This window comes from Pseudophryne corroboree, chromosome 8 (assembly GCF_028390025.1).
Source record: "Pseudophryne corroboree isolate aPseCor3 chromosome 8, aPseCor3.hap2, whole genome shotgun sequence".
Lineage (NCBI taxonomy): Eukaryota > Metazoa > Chordata > Amphibia > Anura > Myobatrachidae > Pseudophryne > Pseudophryne corroboree.
In genome coordinates this window covers 19,631,481-19,653,877 of record NC_086451.1, presented here as the reverse complement: position 1 = coordinate 19,653,877, position 22,397 = coordinate 19,631,481, and the positions used below count along the sequence as shown (strand labels likewise).

Here is a 22,397-nt window from a genome sequence, read left to right as displayed (position 1 = left end):
TTTCTCTGTTGTAATACAAGGTAGACAATGTAAAAAGGAAAAATACTTCATGTATGTACCCCAGTCCTATGTATTTTTATTGATATGTATTCATATACATGCTAAAATATATTATATGTGTAAACCTATTAATGTACACATTAGTAGCCAGGATTTCAAGCAAATCCTTCTGCTCCTAGCTGTCAATCATCCAGTGGGGTGATTGCAGTGGGTGGGGCATCACCTCAGGAGGGGTCATGTGACCTTTTGGAGAAGGAGAGATATAAGAGCTGTCAGCAGTCATCCCTCCCTCCAGGGTTGGTTCTATATCGGAGTGGCTGAAGGGACCTTGTAATGTACCTAGGGGAGGAGCTAAGCCACCAGGGGGAGGAGCTACGGGCGAACAGGATACCCGAAAAGTACCCTCGCGGGCTTGCTTCGCTCGCCACGCTTCGGGCACGGTGGCTCGCTCCGCTCCGCTTCGCTCACCACCTAATTACTAAAGGTAATAGTTGGTGGCGTGGATAGTAGAGGAACTATCCCGCTGGCCTAGCTCCTCCCCCTTGTGTCGTAACTCCTCCCCCTTACGGAAAAGGTCCCTTAGCCCACTTGATTCTAGCATCTACCCTCCCTCCAGGTCTCGCACCTCCCCCTGTGTGCAGAGCAGTGGAGCTGTAACATCTTACTGTAAACTGGTTGCTAGGCACAGGGGGAGGGGAGTGATGCCGGGAGGGAGCTGGGAACACAGCTGGAGCTGTGATGTCCCTATTATAAAGTGGAGCTCACTGGCCGCCCCACTGGAGATCACAGCAGCCGGAGAGCTGTGACATCTGGTGATGGCAGCAGTGAAAGTGGGCTAAACCAGCATCGCAAGTGGGCAGATACAGGGCCAGCAGCCAGCTTCCGTAGTGTGCAGCCTGCAGTCCTGGTCAGCAGGGCCAGTTCTTGCCCTTGTGGCGCCCCGGACAAAAGTTAGGGGCGTGGCTTAATATGGGGGCGTCGTCAGTCACGCCCCCATTTGTAGCCCTGCTGAAAGGGTTAAAAAAAAAAAAAGTATACTTACTATACCCCACTCCTGTTTCCAGACCCTGCAGACCGGCGCTGCTTTTTTATCCTCGGATCTATGGGAGAGACGTCAATCATGACGTCTCTCCCATAGCACAGCATAGGCACTAGAGGTCAATTATGACCCCTAGCGTCTGTGCCACAATGCTGTGCGGTGCGCGATGACGTCATCGCGCACCGCACACCAAAGGTCCTCTCCATGAAGGGAAACTAGACGCTTAGCGTCTGATTCCCTTCAGAGCGGGGGAGGACCAGCGCCACGAAGGGAAACTAGACGCGTAGCGTCTGGTTCCGTTCTCACAGCGGGAGGGGGGGCACAGCGGGGGAACACTGCTGGGGCGCACACTGACAGTGGCAGATCTTGCCATGGTGCGGCGCCCTCCGGAAGGCGCAGAGCCGGCCTTAGCTATAGGCAGGCTAGGCATTTGCCTAGGGCATAGGTTCTCAAACTCGGTCCTCAGGACCCCACACGGTGCATGTTTTGCAGGTCTCCTCACAGAATCGCAAGTGAAATAATTAACTCCACCTGTGGACCTTTGACAATGTGTCAGTGAGTAATTAATACACCTGTGCACCTGCTGGGTTACCTGCAAAACATGCACTGTGTGGGGTCCTGAGGACCGAGTTTGAGAACCTCTGGCCTAGGGCATCCAAGCATGTCTAGGGGCATCCAAGCATGTCCCTGCAGTATCTCATGCTGGGAGGGACAGTCTGCAAACTAACTGTTACTTTCCAAATGTATTCAATCAGTACTTGTATACACTGCTGTTTACATTTATAAAAAAAAATGCACACCCTCCCTTAAAGTTCTTTAAACTCCCTCCGCCATGCTTGAATGCACCTGACTTGTGAGACCTCAGACAGACAGCAGAAGCCCAGTAACTGCAATGCCTGGACCTGTGACATTTTCACTGACTATATAATGCTGCTTTCACATCACAAAACCTGCTTTTGAAACGGTTCTTTAAATGGTTCTTAAAACGGGTCTGAGCAGTTAAACCCCCTTCACATCGCATGTTGTAACCAGTATATTACCATTTCATTACCGTTTTGGTACCTTTCACACTGAACCCGTTTCACCCATACAAAACAGTGGTTGTCATTTTAAATGTTTATTTCCTGCTTCTGCCTGGTGACATCACACATGGAGACAGCCTATCACCTTCTGGGGCTTGCAAATACCGTTTCAGACCCTTTCACACTGCACAATGAAACGGGTCTGAAACGGGTAGGACCCTGCTTTTTTACCGTTTCAAAATACCGGTATTTTGAAAACGGTAAATTGAAGGTGACCCTTTCACATCGCAGCTCGAACCGTTTGGGAAGCCTGAAAAATCTGCAATTTACCGGGTTCAAGCTGCGGTGTGAAAGGTGTATAAGGTTATTACTGGATGACTCCTTATGATACCACATGTGTATTTTGGAAGACTGCTTCACATAAATCTGACATCACCTATACTGCTTGTGCACATGGGGTAGGGGGACCCTGCCATCCTGTGTGTGTCCCTTATCCCTGTGCAAACCCCAGGTGTCTGCAGGGACATAACATGGGCAGTGTTCTCCCCACACTTTATTTCCTAGTCAGTCCATGCCGTAAAATTCCCCTGCCATTATGGCATACCCTGTGAGGTCACATCCCTTGTATGGGTGCCCCTTTAACGGGTGTGAGCGCAAGCACGCACCCACTCTGCTACCCCCATCTCACAAAACGCAGTCATGGATCCAGGGAGCTGCATGGGCGCACACACTGACTGCAGGCACGCCAGCAAGCAAAAGTAAGTTATATAAAAAAAGCTACTAGCATTACTAATGTGGGGCATATGTGTAAGGTGCATTGCTATGTGGAATTCTGTGTATTATGGGCATCACTGTGAGCCATTATGTAGGGTTGATCTGGCCCACAGTGTACCCCCCCCCCCCCTCCCCCCGGTGGGCCCCACTGCCTAAGTGTGGCTGGGTCAGATGCAGAACCAGCGGCGGTGCTAGGGGGCACCAGACAAAATTTTGCCTAGGGCATCAAATTGGCTAGGGCCGGCTCTGCCCAGGGGTATAGGCTGGAGTTTCAAGATCTCCCGCCTCACCGATTCTTCAAATCAGGCTTGCCAGCTTTACTGACAGACAGGGCTATCTTGCAGGAAGTCATCCAAAAATTGGAAAAGTCAGAGGTCATTGTTCCGGTTCTGCCTCATCTGCAAAACAGGGGTTACTATTTAAGCCTTTTCGTGGTACCGAAACCGGATGGTTCGGTCAGGCCAATTTTTAACTTGAAATCGTTATTCCCTAAGGGAGTTCAAAATCAAAATGGAGTCTCTGAGGGTGGTGATCTCAGGTCTGGAGGAAGGGGAGTTTCTGGTGTCCCTGGACATCAAGGATTCTTACCTCCACATTCCCATTTGGTCGCCGCATCAGGCTTATCTCAGGTTTGCACTGTTAGACAATCACTATCAGTTCCACGCACTGCCATTTGGTCTCTCCACGGCACCGAGGGTCTTCACCAACGTGATGGCAGAGATGATGGTTCTCCGCAGACAGGGAGTGAACATAATTCCATATCTGGATGATCTGCTGATAAAGGCATCATCCAGGGAGAAGTTGTTACAATCCATTGCTCTCACGACTCATCGGCTCAGGGAGCACGGTAGGATCCTGAACCTTCCAAAGTCACATTTGGAGCCAACAAGGAGAGGGTGTTTCCTGCCGGCGAAGAAAGCGTTGGTGATACAAACAATGGTCCGGGATGTCTTGAAGCCTGCCCGGGTATCGGTTCATCAGTGCATTCACCTTCTGGGGAAGACGGTTGCCTCTTACGAGGCTCTACAGTACAGAAGATTTCATGCTCGGTCATTCCAACTGGATCTCGTAGACCAGTGGTCGGGATCTCACCTATACATGCACCAGATGATACGTCTGTCACCGAAAGCAAGGATTTCACTCTTCTGGTGGCTGCAATTGCCTCTCCTTCTGGAGGGCCGCAGGTTCGGGGTTCAAAACTGGATCCTTCTAACCACGGATGCAAGTCTCAGAGGATGGGGAGCAGTCACCCAGGGAGAAACCTTCCAAGGAAAGTGGTCAAGTCAGGAATCCCTTCTTCCAATACACATCCTGGAGCTAAGAGCCATGTACAATGGTCTTCTTCAAGCAGCACAACTTCTGCAAGATCAGGCCATTCAGGTGCAGTTGGACAATGTAACGACAGTGGCCTACATAAACCGACAGGGCAGAACGAAGAGCAGAGCTGCAATGTCAGAGGTGACAAAAATCCTCCTCTGGGCAGAAAGGCACGCAGTGGCACTGTCAGCAATCTTCATTCCGGGAGTGGACAACTGGGAAGCAGACTTCCTCAGCAGGCACGATCTCAATCCAGGAGAATGGGGCCTCCATCCGGAGGTGTTCGCAGAAGTAACCAGTCGCTGGGGCGTAACTCCACTTCTGCTCATTCCAAGAATTCTAAAGCTGGTAAAAAGAACAGGAGTTCAGGCGATCCTCATTGCTCCGGACTGGCCAAGGAGGGCTTGGTACGCGGATCTGCTGGGTCTACTACTGGAAGATCCAAGGCCTCTTCCTCTTCGGGGGAATCTTCTGCAACAGGGGCCATTCGCTTATCAAGACTTACCATGGCTACAATTGACGGCATGGAGGTTGAGCGCCAGATCGAAGCTCAGAAGGGTATTCCGAGCGCGGTTATTCCTACCCTGATACAGGCTAGAAAAGGAGTAACATCTAAACATTACCATCAAATTTGGAAAAAGTATGTGTCTTGGTGTGAATCCAAGAAATTTCCTGTGGTGGAGTTTATACTTGGATGGTTTCTCCTATTCCTGCAAGCAGGTGTGGATATGGGCCTGCGGTTGGGATCCATAAAGGTCCAGATTTCGGCTTTATCCATTTTCTTCCAGAAACAATTGGTTGCCCTTCCTAAGGTTCAGAGCTTTTTGAAAGTGGTTCTGCACATCCAGCCTCCCTTTGTGGCACTGACGGCACCCTGGGATCTTGACGTGGTGTTGCATTTACTGCAATTGGATTGGTTTGAGCCTTTAAAGGAGGCTGAGGTCAAGTTTCTCACCTGGAAGGCTGTCACATTATTGGCCTTGGCTTCTGCGCGACGTGTGTCGGAATTGGGGGCTTTGTCCTGTAAAAGCCCCTATTTAATCTTCCATGAAGATAGAGCGGAGCTCAGGACGCGTCACCAGTTCCTTCCTAAGGTTGTGTCGGCTTTTCATATCAACCAACCTATTGTGGTGCCAGTGGCTACTGACTCCTCAATTCAATCAAAGTCCTTGGATTTTGTAAGGGCTCTGAAGATCTATGTGAAGAGGACTGCTCGTCACAGAAAATCAGACTCTCTGTCCTGTATGATCCCAATAAAATTGGGTGTCCTGCTTCTAAACAGACGATATCTCGCTGGATCAGGTTCACTATCCAGCATGCGTGTTCTACGGCAGGATTGCTGTGTCCAAATTCTGTTAAGGCCCACTCTACTCGTAAGGTGGGGTCTTGGGCGGCTGCCCGGGGTGTCTCGGCTTTACAGCTTTGCCGAGCGGCTACTTGGTCTGGGTGGAACACGTTTGCTAAGTTCTACAAGTTTGATACTTTGGCCTCTGAGGACCTCAAGTTTGGTCAAGCAGTTCTGCAGGAGCCTCCGCGCTCTCCCTCCCATTCTGGGAGCTTTGGTACATCCCCATGGTAATAATGTGGACCCCAGCATCCTCTAGGACGTAAGAGAAAAAAGGATTTTAATTACCTACCGGTAAATCTTTTTCTCGTAGTCAGTAGAGGATGCTGGGCGCCCAGCGCTTCGTTTACCTGCAGTGATTACTTGGTTCTGTACTGCTTTGTCCTTAGTTAAGTACTGTGTTTCTTTACTGGTTTCAGTAATGTTTCAGCTGTTGCTGAGTTTTTAGGCCTGTTGGCCGGATTTGCCTTGTTATGTGTGAGCTGGTATGAATCTCGGCACTATCTGTGTATTTCCTTCTCTCGAAGTATGTTGTCTCCTCGGGCACAGTTTCTAGACTGAGTCTGGTAGGAGGAGCATAGAGGGAGGAGGAGCCAGCCCACACTATTAAACTCTTAAAGTGCCTATGGCTCCTAGTGGACCCATCTATACCCCATGGTACTAATGTGGACCCTAGCATACTCTACAAGCTACGAGAAAAGGATTTACCGGTAGGTAATTAAAATCCTATTTTTTTGTTATTAAAAATAAATGTGTATCAAAGTAAAATTAGAGATGATGCAAAGTTGGTCACGCAATGGGTGTAACTTGCCCTAAAAAGAGTTCATACATGAATAGAGTTTTTCCACCCACATTCTTACATATGGCTGCCATGTGGCAATGCTTTATATCTATACCCATAGCCAGAATATTGCCTAGGGCATCAAAATAGTTAGGGCCGGAGGTGCAATTAAAATTTCGATCTGAATGTCTGTGTGGGCGTTATCGTTCACACAACGCAAGCCACGCATCAGTAATGACGTCATTATGTCAACCCCCTTTTCATCCCCTTAGGGGAAGTTTATTAAAATTCTGATTACGTACAGTAGCTTTCCAATGTCCCACCTGAAGAATACCTGTTACATTTCATCTTCCTAACATATCGGGAAGTGAGAAAATTAGTGATAAGACAGTCAGTGAGTGAGGGCTTTCGTATATATATATATATATATATATATATTACTAGGTGCTTCATCGCGCCCTACGGGCGCTCTTTACACCGTCGAAAGGGGCTACGCCCCCTTAACCCCTGCACGCCTTGCTGCGGTTCAGTATTTGTATGAGTGGATAGAGGGGATAGAGAGACGCAGGGCGGTAGGGAGGGGATATAGAGACGCGGGGTGGTAGGGAGGGGATAGAGAGACGCGGGGCGGTAGGGAGGGGATACAGAGATGCGGGGCGGTAGGAGGGGATACAGAGACACGGGCGGTAGGGAGGTGATACAGAGACGCAGAGCGGGAGGGAGGGGTTACTGAGACGCGGGCGGTAGGGAGGGGATACAGAGGCATAGGGAGGAGGGGATAGAGAGAGGCGGGGCGGTAGGGAGGGGATATAGAGACGCGGGGCGGTAGGGAGGGGATAGAGAGACGCGGGGCGGCTGGGAGGGGATATAGAGACGCGGGGCGGTAGGGAGGGGATAGAGAGACGCGGGGCGGCTGGGAGGGGATATAGAGACGCGGGGCGGGGTGGGAGGGGATATAGAGACGCGGGGCGGTAGGGAGGGGATAGAGAGACGCGGGGTGGCTGGGAGGGGATATAGAGACGCGGGCGGTAGGGAGGGGATAGAGAGACGCGGGGCGGCTGGGAGGGGATATAGAGACGCGGGGCGGTAGGGAGGGGATAGAGAGATGCGGGGCGGTAGGGAGGGGATAGAGAGATGCGGGGCGGTAGGGAGGGGATAGAGAGACGCGGGGCGGTAGGGAGGGGATATAGAGACGCGGGTCGGCGGGGAGGGTCCCCAGTGAGGAAGCTGATGAAGAGAGGGGGGAAAGTAGTGGAGGGGGAGGGCACCAGAAGAGGAGACTTGTGTAAAGTGGGGACCACACATAGAAACAGTGGGTAGGATGGCCGGAGGGACTCACCGTTGGGGCTGTGGGCGGCTGCTGCAGGCTGGTAAACAGTACAGTGTCCAGAGGCGTCACTGGGTCAGCATTTCAGCATTACTGTTACACACATCTCCCCCCCCCCGCGGCCGAAAGGGGGCGTGGTCTGCCGTGAAAGAGGCGTGGCCTCGCGGGTATGTTCTCTCTCGCTCCGGGGGTGTTTCCAGCTTGCCTGTAGATGCTGGCAGCCCCCGGAGACTGGAGAGTGTGTGCCGGCTGTGTGACAGGAGGAGAGTGCTGCAGGAGATGACGTCACTGCAGCACTCGCCTCCTGTCACAGCAGGAGAGCGGACAGCGGGATGTGTGTGGAGGAGGCGGCGGGTGTGTGTACGCGGGGCAGGGAGGGCTATGAGAGCCTTCTCCTGCACCTCCCGTCCCTCCTAATGTGTATGCCGGGGGCGGCATCAGCCGTTGTTGTTGGGCCGGCGCCGCCGCCGGGGAATCAGAGCTGCTGATGAGTGGGGGGAGGGGAGAGAGAGAGATGGACAGGCAGCAGGAGCAGAGACTTTCTGACTCCGCCCACCGCTGTGACTCCACCCAGCGTTACGGGCACAGAGTCACAGATTTAGACAAATATATAGGAGATATATATATATATAGCGTGGAACCCGGCACTCTCAGCATACAATGGGTTACTTTGTTGCCTTCCGTATTAGGAGAGTAAAGCAACTCCCCAACAATGGCCCTCATTCCGAGTTGATCGCTCGCTAGCTGCTTTTAGCAGCAGTGCACACGCTAAGCCGCCGCCCTCTGGGAGTGTATCTTAGCATAGCAGAAGTGCGAACGAAAGGATTGCAGCGCGGCTACAGAAAAAAGATTGTGCAGTTTCTGAGTAGCTTCAGACCTACTCCTACCTAGCGATCACTTCAGACTGTTTAGTTCCTGTTTTGATGTCACAAACACGCCCTGCGTTCGGCCAGCCACGCCTACGTTTCCCCAGCCACACCTGCGTTTTTATCTGACACGCCTGCGTTTTTACATAAACCCCCCGAAAATGGTCAGTTACCACCCAGAAAAGCCCACTTCCTGTCAATCACTGTGCGGCCAGCAGTGCGACTGAAAACCGTCGCTAGACCTTATGTGAAACTGCATCGGCTTTTGTGAAAGTACATCGCGCGTGCACACTGCACCCCATACGGATGCGCAGAAGTGCCACTTTTTTACCTAATCGCTGCGCTGCGAACAAAAGCAGCTAGCGATCAACTCGGAATGACCCCCAATATATCTCTTGGACGGCGGCACTCAGAAATAAAGACACAGCACTGCAAGTATCTGCCAACGTTTCATAGCAAAACGTCTTTTTCGTCAGGGCATATACATTACAATTAAACACTCACCCAATTTATGTGCTCACCATCACCACGCCGCCTCCTCCGTTCAGCTGTACGTGGGTTGATGACGTCACCGTGCATCCCGTCACCATAGATACAACTACAAACAATATTGTACAATGCAACAGTGTTTAGGTGCTTTCAACAAGCACCACTAGCCGCAAATATGTTTAACAGAGTCATAGTATCAACGCCCTAGTAAAAAATTAACAGTGTAATTGATGATGAATACAAAGTAACAGACCACTAGATACATAATCACATAGCCAAACTCACAAGAAGCTATGTATGCCACTATTTTCATTAAGCCCTTTAGGGCTGAGAGTGTCAAGCAAGAAGATCCACTTGGCATCTCACTGTCTAAGTAACTTAGAACGATTGCCTCCTCTAGGTGATAGTGGAATATGATCTATTATCTTGTGTTTTAAAAATGTGGGGGAGTGTCCAGCCACGGCAAAATGCCGGGCAACCGGTTGTTCGCTTTTTCCAGAAAGAACAGCCTCTTGAATAGGAAACCTATGCTGTCCCATCCTAACTTTGAATTCACAGTCGGTCTTACCGACATAATATTTGCCACATGGGCATATCAGCACATAGATGAACAAGTAAGATGATGGTAAATTTTAAAAGCTTTGTTCGTATATGGGTGTTTGATCGTGTCTCCTGTGAGCATATAACTGCATGTTACACAGCCGAGACATTTGAAACAACCAAACTATCTGTTACCCAGAAAGGTAGATGGTGGGTTGCCCAAATCAGTTACATCTCTGTGCACAACAAAGTCACGGATATTCCTGCCTCGTGAATGGCAACACATAATCTTTTTGTCACTAAGACTAGAAAGATTCTTATCTGAGGTCACAATGGGCCAGTACATATTCACAGCCTTCCTGACCTTATCACTTGCCACATTGAACCTACTTGGCCAAATAATCCTATTGGAGTTGGACTGGGGACCTTTGGGCTTTAAGGTACTAGCTCTGGGAGTTGCCAAAACTTTCCGCTTTACCTCCAATATAGCATTTCTATCATAACCCATGGCCTCAAACTTATCAACCATCTGGTCAAGTGACTGTTTAACCTCATCGTCAACACTACAAATACGTCATACACGCAAAAATTGGGAAAAAGGGAGACCCCTGCGAACCGGCATAGGATGGTGACTTGTCGCCTGCACCAAAGTGTTGCGGTCAGGAGGTTTTACAAATAAAGATGTTTTAATACTATCCCCACACCTCTGGATTCTGACATCTAAAAATTCAATGCTGTTAGTATCTGATTTACTAACCAATTTGACAGGGCTATTGCTCTGGTTGTGTTGATCTATGGGGGATTTGAGAATTTCCACTTCTCCCAACCATAGCAACAGCATGTCACCAATATAGCGTGAGTAATGCAGCACTTTGCTAGCAATACTTTGATCAATGAAGAAAATCTCCCTTTCTACTGAAATCATATAAGCATTTGCATATGACGGGGCCACTGAGGACCCCATCGCACAACCTGCTAGTTGAAGGTAAAATTACCATCATAATAGAAATAATTTTTACTTAATACCATTTCAAGAAGGCTACAAAAGAAATTGACATCAGGTCCTTTATACCAAATGTTCTCAGTAATAAGTTGTCTAGTAGCTGCAATACCTTCTGAATGAGGTATGCAGGTATAGAGTGAACTGACGTCAAAACTACTAAATACAACATCAGAAGGAAGTTTATCAAATTTCATCAATTGTAACAACAATGAAGTTGTATCCTTCAACACATATGGCGCATTTTGTAAACACGGCTGAAGACACGCGTCTAAGTAGATAGAACCCCGGGCAGAAATAATAGGTCTGCCCGGGGGTTTCAACCTATCTTTATGTATCTTAGGGATTGTGTACAAAATAGGTTTAATCGGACAATCCGTCATAAGCAAACGAGCCACATCATTAGAGATAATACAGCTATCAACAGACTGCAACAAAAACGTATCAAGCTGTTTTTTGAAATTACATGCTAGTGGTGTTTGTTGAAAGCACCTAAACACTGTTGCATTGTACAATATTGTTTATAGTTGTATCTATGGTGACGGGATGCATGGTGACGTCATCAACCCGCGCACGGCTGAACGGAGGAGGCGTGGTGAGCACATAAATTGGACGAGTGTTTTATTGTAATGTATATGCCCTGATGAAAAAGCCGTTTTGCTTTGAAACGTTGGCAACTACTTGCAGTGCTGTGTCTTTATTTCTGAGTGCCACCGTCCAAGAGATATATTGTTGGGGCGTGGCTTTACTCTCCTAATACGGAAGGCAACGGACAAAGTAACCCATTGTATGCTGAGAGTGCCGAGCTCCACGCTATATACAAGCAAGTACCTGTTCTGGCTGGACTGTTTTCTTGCATTGCTCGGGCACCTTGCGGTGTTTGCATAAGGGCTCATTTGTTTCATCATACCGCTGTTGAAGATGAACTTGTGTTTCAGTGGTATAGCATAAGGAATTTTGTTGGTTTTAATCCATCCGTGCTGATTGATTTGCACAGTGTGGTGCATTGGACAGACACTACGGAAACTGCAAATGTGTTACCAGAAATCCCGTCTAGAGTTGTTTTGGACATTGGGGATGTTTTATCTTTTTCTGACTCTGATGCTGGAAATATTGTGTACAAAGAAAAAATCTTTTCAAACCCAGACAACATTCATGTTCACGATGTTTATAGAGACCTTTTGAAACTTAAGAAACGTGAGATAGGTTTCTACTACCATGGAGCCACTCTCTCTGAGTACTTCACGGCCAAAAAACTGCCACATGGTTTTTGAGTTAAAACTATGCCCACAATTGGGCGGCATAACATTACCTTTTGCAAACGCTGGGTGGCCATTTTAAATAACTGCTCCCTGGATTGAATGCTTCGAGTTATTGAGGAGGCAACCAGGGAGCACAATTTAACTAAAGTTAAGATCAATGAGTATGAGATGATTCATAAGAAAATGCTACAGGAGGATAAGACATGTGATTGGCTTGATAAATTATCTACCCAGCTTGAATCCTATAAGAATGACCTTTTGCGTTATAAACGTGAGAAATTTGCAAAGGTGAATACTAATTATGACACCAATAACGTTTATGGTTGGCTGACAGGTTGACCACAAAACCGGTCCACGCAGCAGAGAAGTTGCAGAAGGTTTTATCGTAATAAGCCATCCAATACCACGAATTAAACTTCCACCTCTGCAAGCGACAGTGACCAGTGTCCCAGACGGGGCAATAAATTCAGGTCCCTCCCTTTAGACATGAGAACCCGGGCCAAATATCGTGCAGCCGACGGAGGTACAACAGAAGAGGTGGCCGGTGGAAGCGGTACTTCCAAAAAGGAATCAGCCCCCAGGAAGAAGAGATTTTTAATCTTTCAGGCACACCACTTTCTAGAGATGAGGAGTCGGTACTTAAAAAAAGGATTGAACTTTGTACCTACGACTTCTTTTGATCCTTTTATTTGGAAAATAGAAATGTTCAGATTAAATCGTCAACTTAAATTGCGGGAATATTTCGGTGCTGTGGCTCCAAGTAGTGGGCAAGATTCCATTCCCCTTGAATTAAGGAAATTAAAATCATCATCCAGTTTTGACCCACCATCAAATAATGCCTCAATAAAATCTTTTACCCGATTAGTAGACTCTGCGGTAGATACTGACCATTCAAGATCATCCACGGGACATTGTAATCTCTCAAAAGCAGAGTATCAGGCTTTACAAGATTTAGGGTCAAGACAGGACATTGTGGTTCAGGACCTTGCCGATTACAAACATGGAATTACCTGTCAGTTGTCTGATAATACTACTTATTGGTTGTTGCCGTGTGATTCCACATGCAGTAGCGGATCTTGCCACGGGCAAGCAGGACTTTTGCCCGGGACGCCGCCTTCCGGAGGGTGCCGGCGCCATCCAGAGGGCGCCGCACCATGGCAAGATCCGCTACTGTGCCCCCCGCCGCTGTGCCCCCCGCTGGTCTCCCGCTGTGAAGGGAACCAGATGCTACGCGTCTAGTTTCCCTTCGTGGAGGGGACCTTTGTTGTGCGGTGCACGATGACGTCATCGCGCAGCGCACAGCATTGTGGCACAGATGCTAGGGGTCATAATTGACCTCTAGTGTCTATGCTGATCCGAGGAGAGGAGCGGCGCCGGCGGAGGTCTGCAGCGGTCTGGAATCAGGAGCGGGGATCGTAAGTATACATTTTTTTTCCTCTTTCAGCGGTGCTACAGGGGGCACAAATGGGGGCATAACTGACCACGTCCCGTATGAAGCCACGCCCCTATCGTTTTGCCCCGGGCGCCACAAGGGCAAGAACCGGCCCTGCCCACATGTAATTTCAAAAAACAGCTTGATACGTTTTCGTTGCAGTCTGTTGGTATTATCTCTAATGATGTGGCACGTTTGCTTATGACGGATTGTCCGATTAAACCTATTTTGTACACAATCCCTAAGATACATAAAGATAGGTTGAAACCCCCGGGCAGAACTATTATTTCTGCCCGGGGTTCTATCTACTTAGACACGTATCTTCAGCCGTGTGTACAAAATGCTCCATATGTGTTGAAGGATACAACTTTGTTGTTGTTACAATTGATGAAATTTGATAAACTTCCTTCTGATGTTGTATTTAGTAGTATTGACGTCAGTTCACTCTATACCTGCATACCTCATTCAGAAGGTATTGCAGCTGCTAGACAACTTATTACTGAGAACATTTGGTATAAAGGACTTGATGTCAATTTCTTTTGTAGCCTTCTTGAAATGATATTAAGTAAAAATTATTTCTATTATGATGGTAATTTTACCTTCAACTAGCAGGTTGTGCCATGGGGTCCTCAGTGGCCCCGTCATATGCAAATGCTTATATGATTTCAGTAGAAAGGGACATTTTCTTCATTGATCAAAGTATTGCTAGCAAAGTGCTGCATTACTCACGCCATATTGGTGACATGCTGTTGCTATGGTTGGGAGAAGTGGAAATTCTCAAATCCCTCATAGATCAACACAACCAGAGCAATAGCCCTGTCAAATTGGTTTGTAAATCAGATACTAACAGCAATTCATTTTTAGATGTCAGAATCCAGAGGTGTGGGGATAGTATTAAAACATCTTTATTTGTAAAACCTACTGACCGCAACACTTTGTTGCAGGCGCCAAGTCACCATCCTATGCCGGTTTGCAGGTATCTCCCTTTTTCCCAATTTTTGCGTGTACGACGTATTTGTAGTGATGACGATGAGGTTAAACAGTCACTTGACCAGATGGTTGATAAGTTTGAGGCCGGGGGTATGATAGAAATGCTCTATTGGAGGTAAAGCAGAAAGTTTTGGCAACTCCCAGAGTTAGTACCTTAAAGCCCAAAGGTCCCAAGTCCAACTCCAATAGGATTATTTGGCCAAGTAGGTTCAATGTGGCGAGTGATAAGGTCAGGAAGGCTGTGAATACGTACTGGCCCATTGTGACCTCAGATAAGAATCTTTCTAGTCTTAGTGACAAAAAGATTATGTGTTGCCATTCATGAGGCAGGAATATCCGTGACTTTGTTGTTCACACTGCAGTGTTGTGTACACTGTTTATTTTTTAATAGGGCGTTGATACTATGACTCTGTTAAACATATTTGCGGCTAGTGGTGCTTGTTGAAAGCACCTAAACACTGTTGCATTGTACAATATTGTTTGTAGTTGTATCTATGGTGACGGGATGCACGGTGACGTCATCAACCCGTGCACGGCTGAACGGAGGAGGCCGGAGGCGGCGTGGTGATGGTGAGCACATAAATTGGATGAGTATTTCATTGTAATGTATATGCCCTGACGAAAAAGACGTTTTGCTATGAAATGTTGGCAGCTACTTGCAGTGCTGTGTCTTTATTTCTGAGCGCCGCCGTCCAAGAGATATATGTATATATTTATTTATTTATTTATACACAGTATATTGTATATACAGACACTATATTTTTTAAAATACACGCTCTGCTTTAAAAGTGCAGGATCATTGGGGCTTGAGGGGGGCCCCAGAGATATCAGTGTACCGGGCCCCAAAATGTTTATTGCCGGCCCTGCTTATACCAAGGGGGTGGGTGGGGGGTGCACTCTTTTTTACTTCTTGTTATGCAGCCACTATGATGCCCACGTTGCCTGCAAAGTACATCGAAATGGCAGAGTTCTGTGAGCAATTTTGATCCTTGTAGGTCTGCAGTAACCATCGCAGTGTGGCATGAACGCAGAATCTCCGATATCTCCTGCGGTGCCACCTATATATATCCTGGGGATGCTTCCATTTTGTGTCAGTTTTTGGGGGGGATTTTCGGCAAAATTATTTAAATAAATATGCCCCTAAATGTGGTTTCTGTTCTTAATCACTGTCATAGAGAAGTGCATTATGGGTAACAGCTGACTCTGGGGGGCGCTATGAGGTAATGACCTCACTAATAGTAAGTTGTGACAGCGATGCCCGGATGCGGCGTACGGGTGACAGTGACATCACTGGAAGGACTGAGTACCAGGATGTTACAGTACATACAAGGACACTTATATAGATGCGTATATCACTGTATGATTTATTCTCATTATAGCGCAGTAACAGCCAATCACAGCAGTTATATGTCAGATACAATCAGGGTCATTGTAGGAAGCGTCTCTCTGCGTTATCACAGCGGTCTAATCTTCATCTCAGACTGTCTGTAGGAATAATTAAGCCCATTGCCAGTGTACCAGTTAATGCCTTCAGCAAAGGTAGTGTGATTCCCGGGAAGGTACAGTCCATTCAGGTTTGAGAAGACACAACTCCTGTACCACCAGGCCCCCTTGTGCATCTGGGCGCAGTTACCGGAGTATACATCGTTGTCCTGGTCTGTTGTGGTGAACTTCATCCCATTATGATATGTCAGAGAATCTCCTAAACAACAACACAACCAGGGTTATTAGTGAATGTGTAAAAGTGACACCACAGCGTCGCAGTTGGTATTTGCACCAGTTTTTAGAGAATAAGCCTGTTCTGGAAGATATAGATATATCAAAGCTGATTGGGGTTAAAGTTCAGAATGTGGGATTCCCTGTGGTAACATAACTAAACTGCTTCAGAACATCATTAAACCTGTTTAGAACATTAAAATGTGTACCCTCATGTGGTCACTTTGCTCGCCATGCTTAGGGTACAGTGGTTCACTTGGCTCACCATGGGTTATATATAACACTGACACTCATATATAATACTCTGACATTCCTTTATATATCACTGACATTCCTATATTTAACACTGACACTCCTATATATAACTCTGACATTCCAATATATAACTCTGACATTCCTATATATAACATTGACATTCCTATATATAACTCTGACATTCCTTTATATTACACTGCCATTCCTATATATAACACTGCAATTCCTTTATATAACACTGTCATTCCTTTATATAACACTGTCATTCCTATATATAACTCTGACATTCCTATATATAACACTAACATTCCTATATAATTCTCTGACATTCCTTTATATATCACTGACATTCCTATATATAACACTAACATTCCTATATACTGTATGACACTGACACTCATATATAATTCTGACATTCCTATATATAACACTAACATTCCTATATACTGTATAACACTGACACTCCTATATATAACACTGCCATTCCTATATATAACACTGACACTCCTATATATAACACTGTCATTCCTTTATATAACTCTGCCATTCCTATATATAACTCTGCCATTCCTATATATAACACTGACATTCCTATATATAACACTGTCATTCCTTTATATAACTCTGCCATTCCTATATATAACACGGACACTCCTATATATAACACTGCCATTCCTATATATAACACTGCCATTCCTATATATAACACTAACATTCCTATATATAACTCTGACATTCCTTTATATAACACTGACATTCCTATATATATACACTAACATTCCTATATATAACTGACATTCCTATATATAACACTGATTTTCCTATATATAACACTGCCATTCCTATATATAACACTGTCATCCCTTTAGATAACACAGTCATTCCTATATATAACACTGACATTCCTATATATAACACTGACATTCCTATATATAACACTGACATTCCTATATATAACACTGACATTCCTGTATATAACTCTGACATTCCTATATATAACACTAACATTCCTATATATTACACTGTCATTCCTATATATAACACTGACATTCCTATATATAACACTGACATTCCTATATATAACTCTGACATTCCTTTATATAACACTGACATTCCTATATATAACACTGTCATACCTATATATAACTCTGACATTCCTATATATAACACTAACATTCCTATATAATACTTTGACATTCCTTTATATATTACTGACATTCCTATATATAACACTGACACTCCTATATATAACTCTGACATTCCTATATATAACACTAACATTCCTTTATATAACTCTGACATTCCTAATTTCCTATATACAACACTGACATTCCTATATAAAACACTGACATTCCTATATATAACACTAACATTCCTATATAATACTCTGACATTCCTTTATATATCACTGACATTCTTTTATATAACACTGACATTCCTATATATAACTCTGACATTCCTATATATAACACTGTCATTCCTTTATATAACAATGTCATTCCTATATATAACTCTGACATTCCTATATATAACACTAACATTCCTATATAATACTCTGAAATTCCTTTTTATATCACTGACATTCCTATATATAACACTAACATTCCTATATACTGTATGACACTGACACTCTTACATATAATTCTGACATTCCTATATATAACACAGACATTCCTATATACTGTATAACACTGACATTCCTATATATAACACTAACATTCCTATATATAACACTAACATTCCTATATATTACACTGACATTCCTATATATAACACTAACATTCCTTTATATTACTCTGACATTCCTATATATAACACTGACATTTCTATATAGAACACTGCCATTACTATATATAACACTGTCATTCCTTTATATAACTCTGACATTCCTTTATATAACACTGACATTCCTATATATAACACTAACATTCCTATATATAACACTGCCATTCCTATATATTACACTGACTTCCTATGTATAACACTAACATTCCTATATATAACACTGCCATTCCTATATATAACACTGCCATTCCTATATATTACACTGACATTCCTATGTATAACACTGCCGTTCCTTTATATAACACTGCCATTCCTATATATAACACTGACATTCCTTTATATAACACTGACATTCCTATATATAACACTGCCATTCCTAAATCTAACACTGACATTCCTATATAATACTCTGACATTCCTTTATATAACACTGCCGTTCCTTTATATAACACTGACATTCCTTTATATAACACTAACATTCCTATATATAACACTGTCATCCCTTTATATAACACAGTCATTCCTAAATATAACACTGACATTCCTATATATAACACTGACATTCCTATATATAACACTAAAATTCCTATATAAAACACTGACATTCCTATATATAACTCTGACATTCCTATATATAACACTGCCATTCCTATATATAACACTGACATTCCTATATATAACACTGCCATTCCTATATATAACACTGACATTCCTATATTTAACACTGCCATTCCTATATATAACACTGATATTCCTATATATAACACTGCCATTCCTATATATAACACTGTCATTCCTTTATATAACACTGCCATTCCTATATATAACTCTGACATTCCTATATAAAACACTGACATTCCTATATATAACACTGACATTCCTTTATATAACACTGACATTCCTTTATATAACACTGACATTCCTTCATATTACACTGACATTCCTATATATAACACTAACATTCCTTTATATAACTCTGACATTCCTATATACAACACTGACATTCCTATATACAACACTGGCATTCCTATATATAACACTAACATTCCTATATAATACTCTGACATTCCTTTATATATCACTGACATTCTTTTATATAACACTGACATTCCTATATATAACTCTGACATTCTTATATATAACACTGTCATTCCTTTATATAACAATGTCATTCCTATATATAACTCTGACATTCCTATATATAACACTCACATTCCTATATAATACTCTGACATTCCTTTATATATCACTGACATTCCTATATATAACACTAACATTCCTATATACTGTATGACACTGACACTCTTACATATAATTCTGACATTCCTATATATAACACTGACATTCCTATATACTGTATAACACTGACAATCCGATATATAACACTAACATTCCTATATATTACACTGACATTCCTATATATAACACTAACATTCCTTTATATTACTCTGACATTCCTATATATAACACTGACATTTCTATATAGAACACTGCCATTACTATATATAACACTGTCATTCCTTTATATAACTCTGACATTCCTTTATATAACACTGACATTCCTATATATAACACTAACATTCCTATATATAACACTGACATTCCTATGTATAACACTAACATTCCTATATATAACACTAACATTCCTATATATAACACTGCCATTCCTATATATAACACTGCCATTCCTATATATTACACTGACATTCCTATGTATAACACTGCCGTTCCTTTATATAACACTGACATTCCTATATTTAACACTGCCATTCCTATATATAACACTGACATTCCTATATATAACACTGACATTTCTATATAGAACACTGCCATTACTATATATAACACTGTCATTCCTTTATATAACTCTGACATTTCTTTATATAACACTGACATTCCTATATATAACACTAACATTCCTATATATAACACTGCCATTCCTATATATTACACTGACATTCCTATGTATAACACTAACATTCCTATATATAACACTAACATTCCTATATATAACACTGCCATTCCTATGTATAACACTGCCGTTCCTTTATATAACACTGACATTCCTATATATAACACTGACATTCCTATGTATAACACTGCCGTTCCTTTATATAACACTGACATTCCTATATATAACACTGACATTCCTATATAATACTCTGACACAGTGGCGGAACAAGCAAGCGGTGGGCCCAGGTGCGACAAAATGCTTTGGGCCCCCCCCCCCCCCATCCAAGTCCACCCCAGGGGCAGTGCGCGCCGTAGGCGCGCGCAAAAATACATAGTGGCGTGGCTTCGTGGGGAAGGGGTGTGTCCACAAAATAATACCAATTCATAAAACGGTGCACAGTAGTCTCCATTCTTCAAATTACGCCGCACAGTAGCGCCACTACACCAGGTAGAGACCCTTTTACACCTTACAGCGGACAGATTCCCCTTTTTACACATTACAGCAGACAGCGTCCCCTCGTTACACATTACGGCAGACAGCGTGCCCTCGTTACACATAGCGGCAGACAGCGTGCCCTCGTTACACATTGCGGCAGACAGCGTCCCCTTTTTACACATTACGGCAGACAGCATAAACTTTTTACACATAATGGCAGACAGCGTGCCCTCGTTACACATTGCGGCAGGCAGATTCTCCCTTTTTACACATAGCAGCAGGCAGATTCCCCATTTTTACACATTGCGGCAGGCAGTACCAATAAATAAAAAAAGAAAGAGAAAGAAAGAAAGAAAGAAAGAAAGAAAGAAAGAAAGAAAGAAAGAAAGAAAGAAAGAAAGAAAGAGAAGAATTATACTTACCCTCTCTGTTGGCTCAGGCTCCTTGTGCAGCTTCCCAGGCAGTAGAGGAGGTGGAGGAGGGAGGTGGAGGAGGGAGCCGCAGCAGCGCTGTGTTATTGGTGGAGGCGCTGCTGCTGCTGCCCCTCTGCTTCACTATAGGCTGTTCTCAGAGACAGCCTATAGTGAAGCAGAGGGGCAGCAGCAGCAGCGCCTCCACCAGTAACAAAGCGCTGCTGCGGCTCCCTCCTCCGCCTCCCTCCTCCTCCTTACCCCGTACCGCTGCAGTGTGCGCCGCTCCTCTCCTCTCCTCTACGGGCGGCTGTGCGCTGCGGGCAGCGGTTGCCCGCAGCACACAGCGGCATGTAATGAGTCACTTTGACTCATTACATGCTTGGGCCCCTGGACAGAGGCGGGCCCCAGTGCAGTGCACTGCTTGCACTGCCGGTAGTTCCGCCTCTGCTCTGACATTCCTTTATATAACACTGCCGTTCCTTTATATAACACTGACATTCCTATATATAACACTAACATTCCTATATATAACACTGTCATCCCTTTATATAACACAGTCATTCCTAAATATAACACTGACATTCCTATATATAACACTGACATTCCTATATATAACACTAAAATTCCTATATATAACACTGCCATTCCTATATATAACACTGACATTCCTATATATAACACTGACATTCCTATATATAACACTGACATTCCTATATTTAACACTGCCATTCCTATATATAACACTGATATTCCTATATATAACACTGCCATTCCTATATATAACACTGCCATTCCTTTATATAACACTGCCATTCCTATATATAACACTGTCATTCCTTTATATAACACTGACATTCCTATATATAACACTGACATTCCTTTATATTACACTGACATTCCTATATATAACACTGACATTCCTATATAAAACACTGACATTCCTATATATAACACTGACATTCCTATATATAACACTGACATTCCTATATATAACACTGACATTCCTTTATATTACACTGACATTCCTATATATAACACTAACATTCCTATATAAAACACTGACATTCCTATATATAACACTGACATTCCTTTATATAACACTGACATTCCTTCATATTACACTGACATTCCTATGTATAACACTAACATTCCTATATAAAACACTGACATTCCTATATATAACACTGACATTCCTTTATATTACACTGACATTCCTATATATAACACTGACATTCCTATATAAAACACTGACATTCCTTTATATTACACTGACATTCCTATATATAACACTAACATTCCTATATAAAACACTGACATTCCTATATATAACACTGACATTCCTTTATATAACACTGACATTCCTTCATATTACACTGACATTCCTATGTATAACACTAACATTCCTATATAAAACACTGACATTCCTATATATAACACTGACATTCCTTTATATTACACTGACATTCCTATATATAACACTGACATTCCTTTATATTACACTGACATTCCTATATATAACACTGACATTCCTATATATAACACTGACATTCCTATATATAACACTGACATTCCTATATATAACACTGACATTCCTATATAAAACACTGACATTCCTATATATAACACTGACATTCCTATATATAACACTGACATTC

The 22,397-nt window shown here is 43.8% G+C and overlaps 2 protein-coding genes across 5 annotated transcripts in view; one reads left to right on the top strand and one right to left on the bottom strand.

Moving 5' to 3' along the window:
• Positions 1-22,397, top strand: part of LOC134948168 (ficolin-2-like) — a 625,934-nt gene that overhangs the window by 426,737 nt on the left and 176,800 nt on the right. The gene's annotated exons all lie outside the window — the stretch shown is intronic.
• The window catches only part of LOC134948164 (ficolin-2-like), a 59,259-nt gene continuing 52,381 nt past the window's right edge, over positions 15,520-22,397 (bottom strand). For all 3 annotated transcript variants that reach the window (XM_063935991.1, XM_063935990.1, XM_063935992.1), the window contains one exon: positions 15,520-15,886. In XM_063935991.1, the coding sequence (XP_063792061.1) occupies positions 15,639-15,886 (248 nt within the window). In that variant the 3' untranslated portion in view covers positions 15,520-15,638. The remainder of the gene's footprint in view (positions 15,887-22,397) is intronic.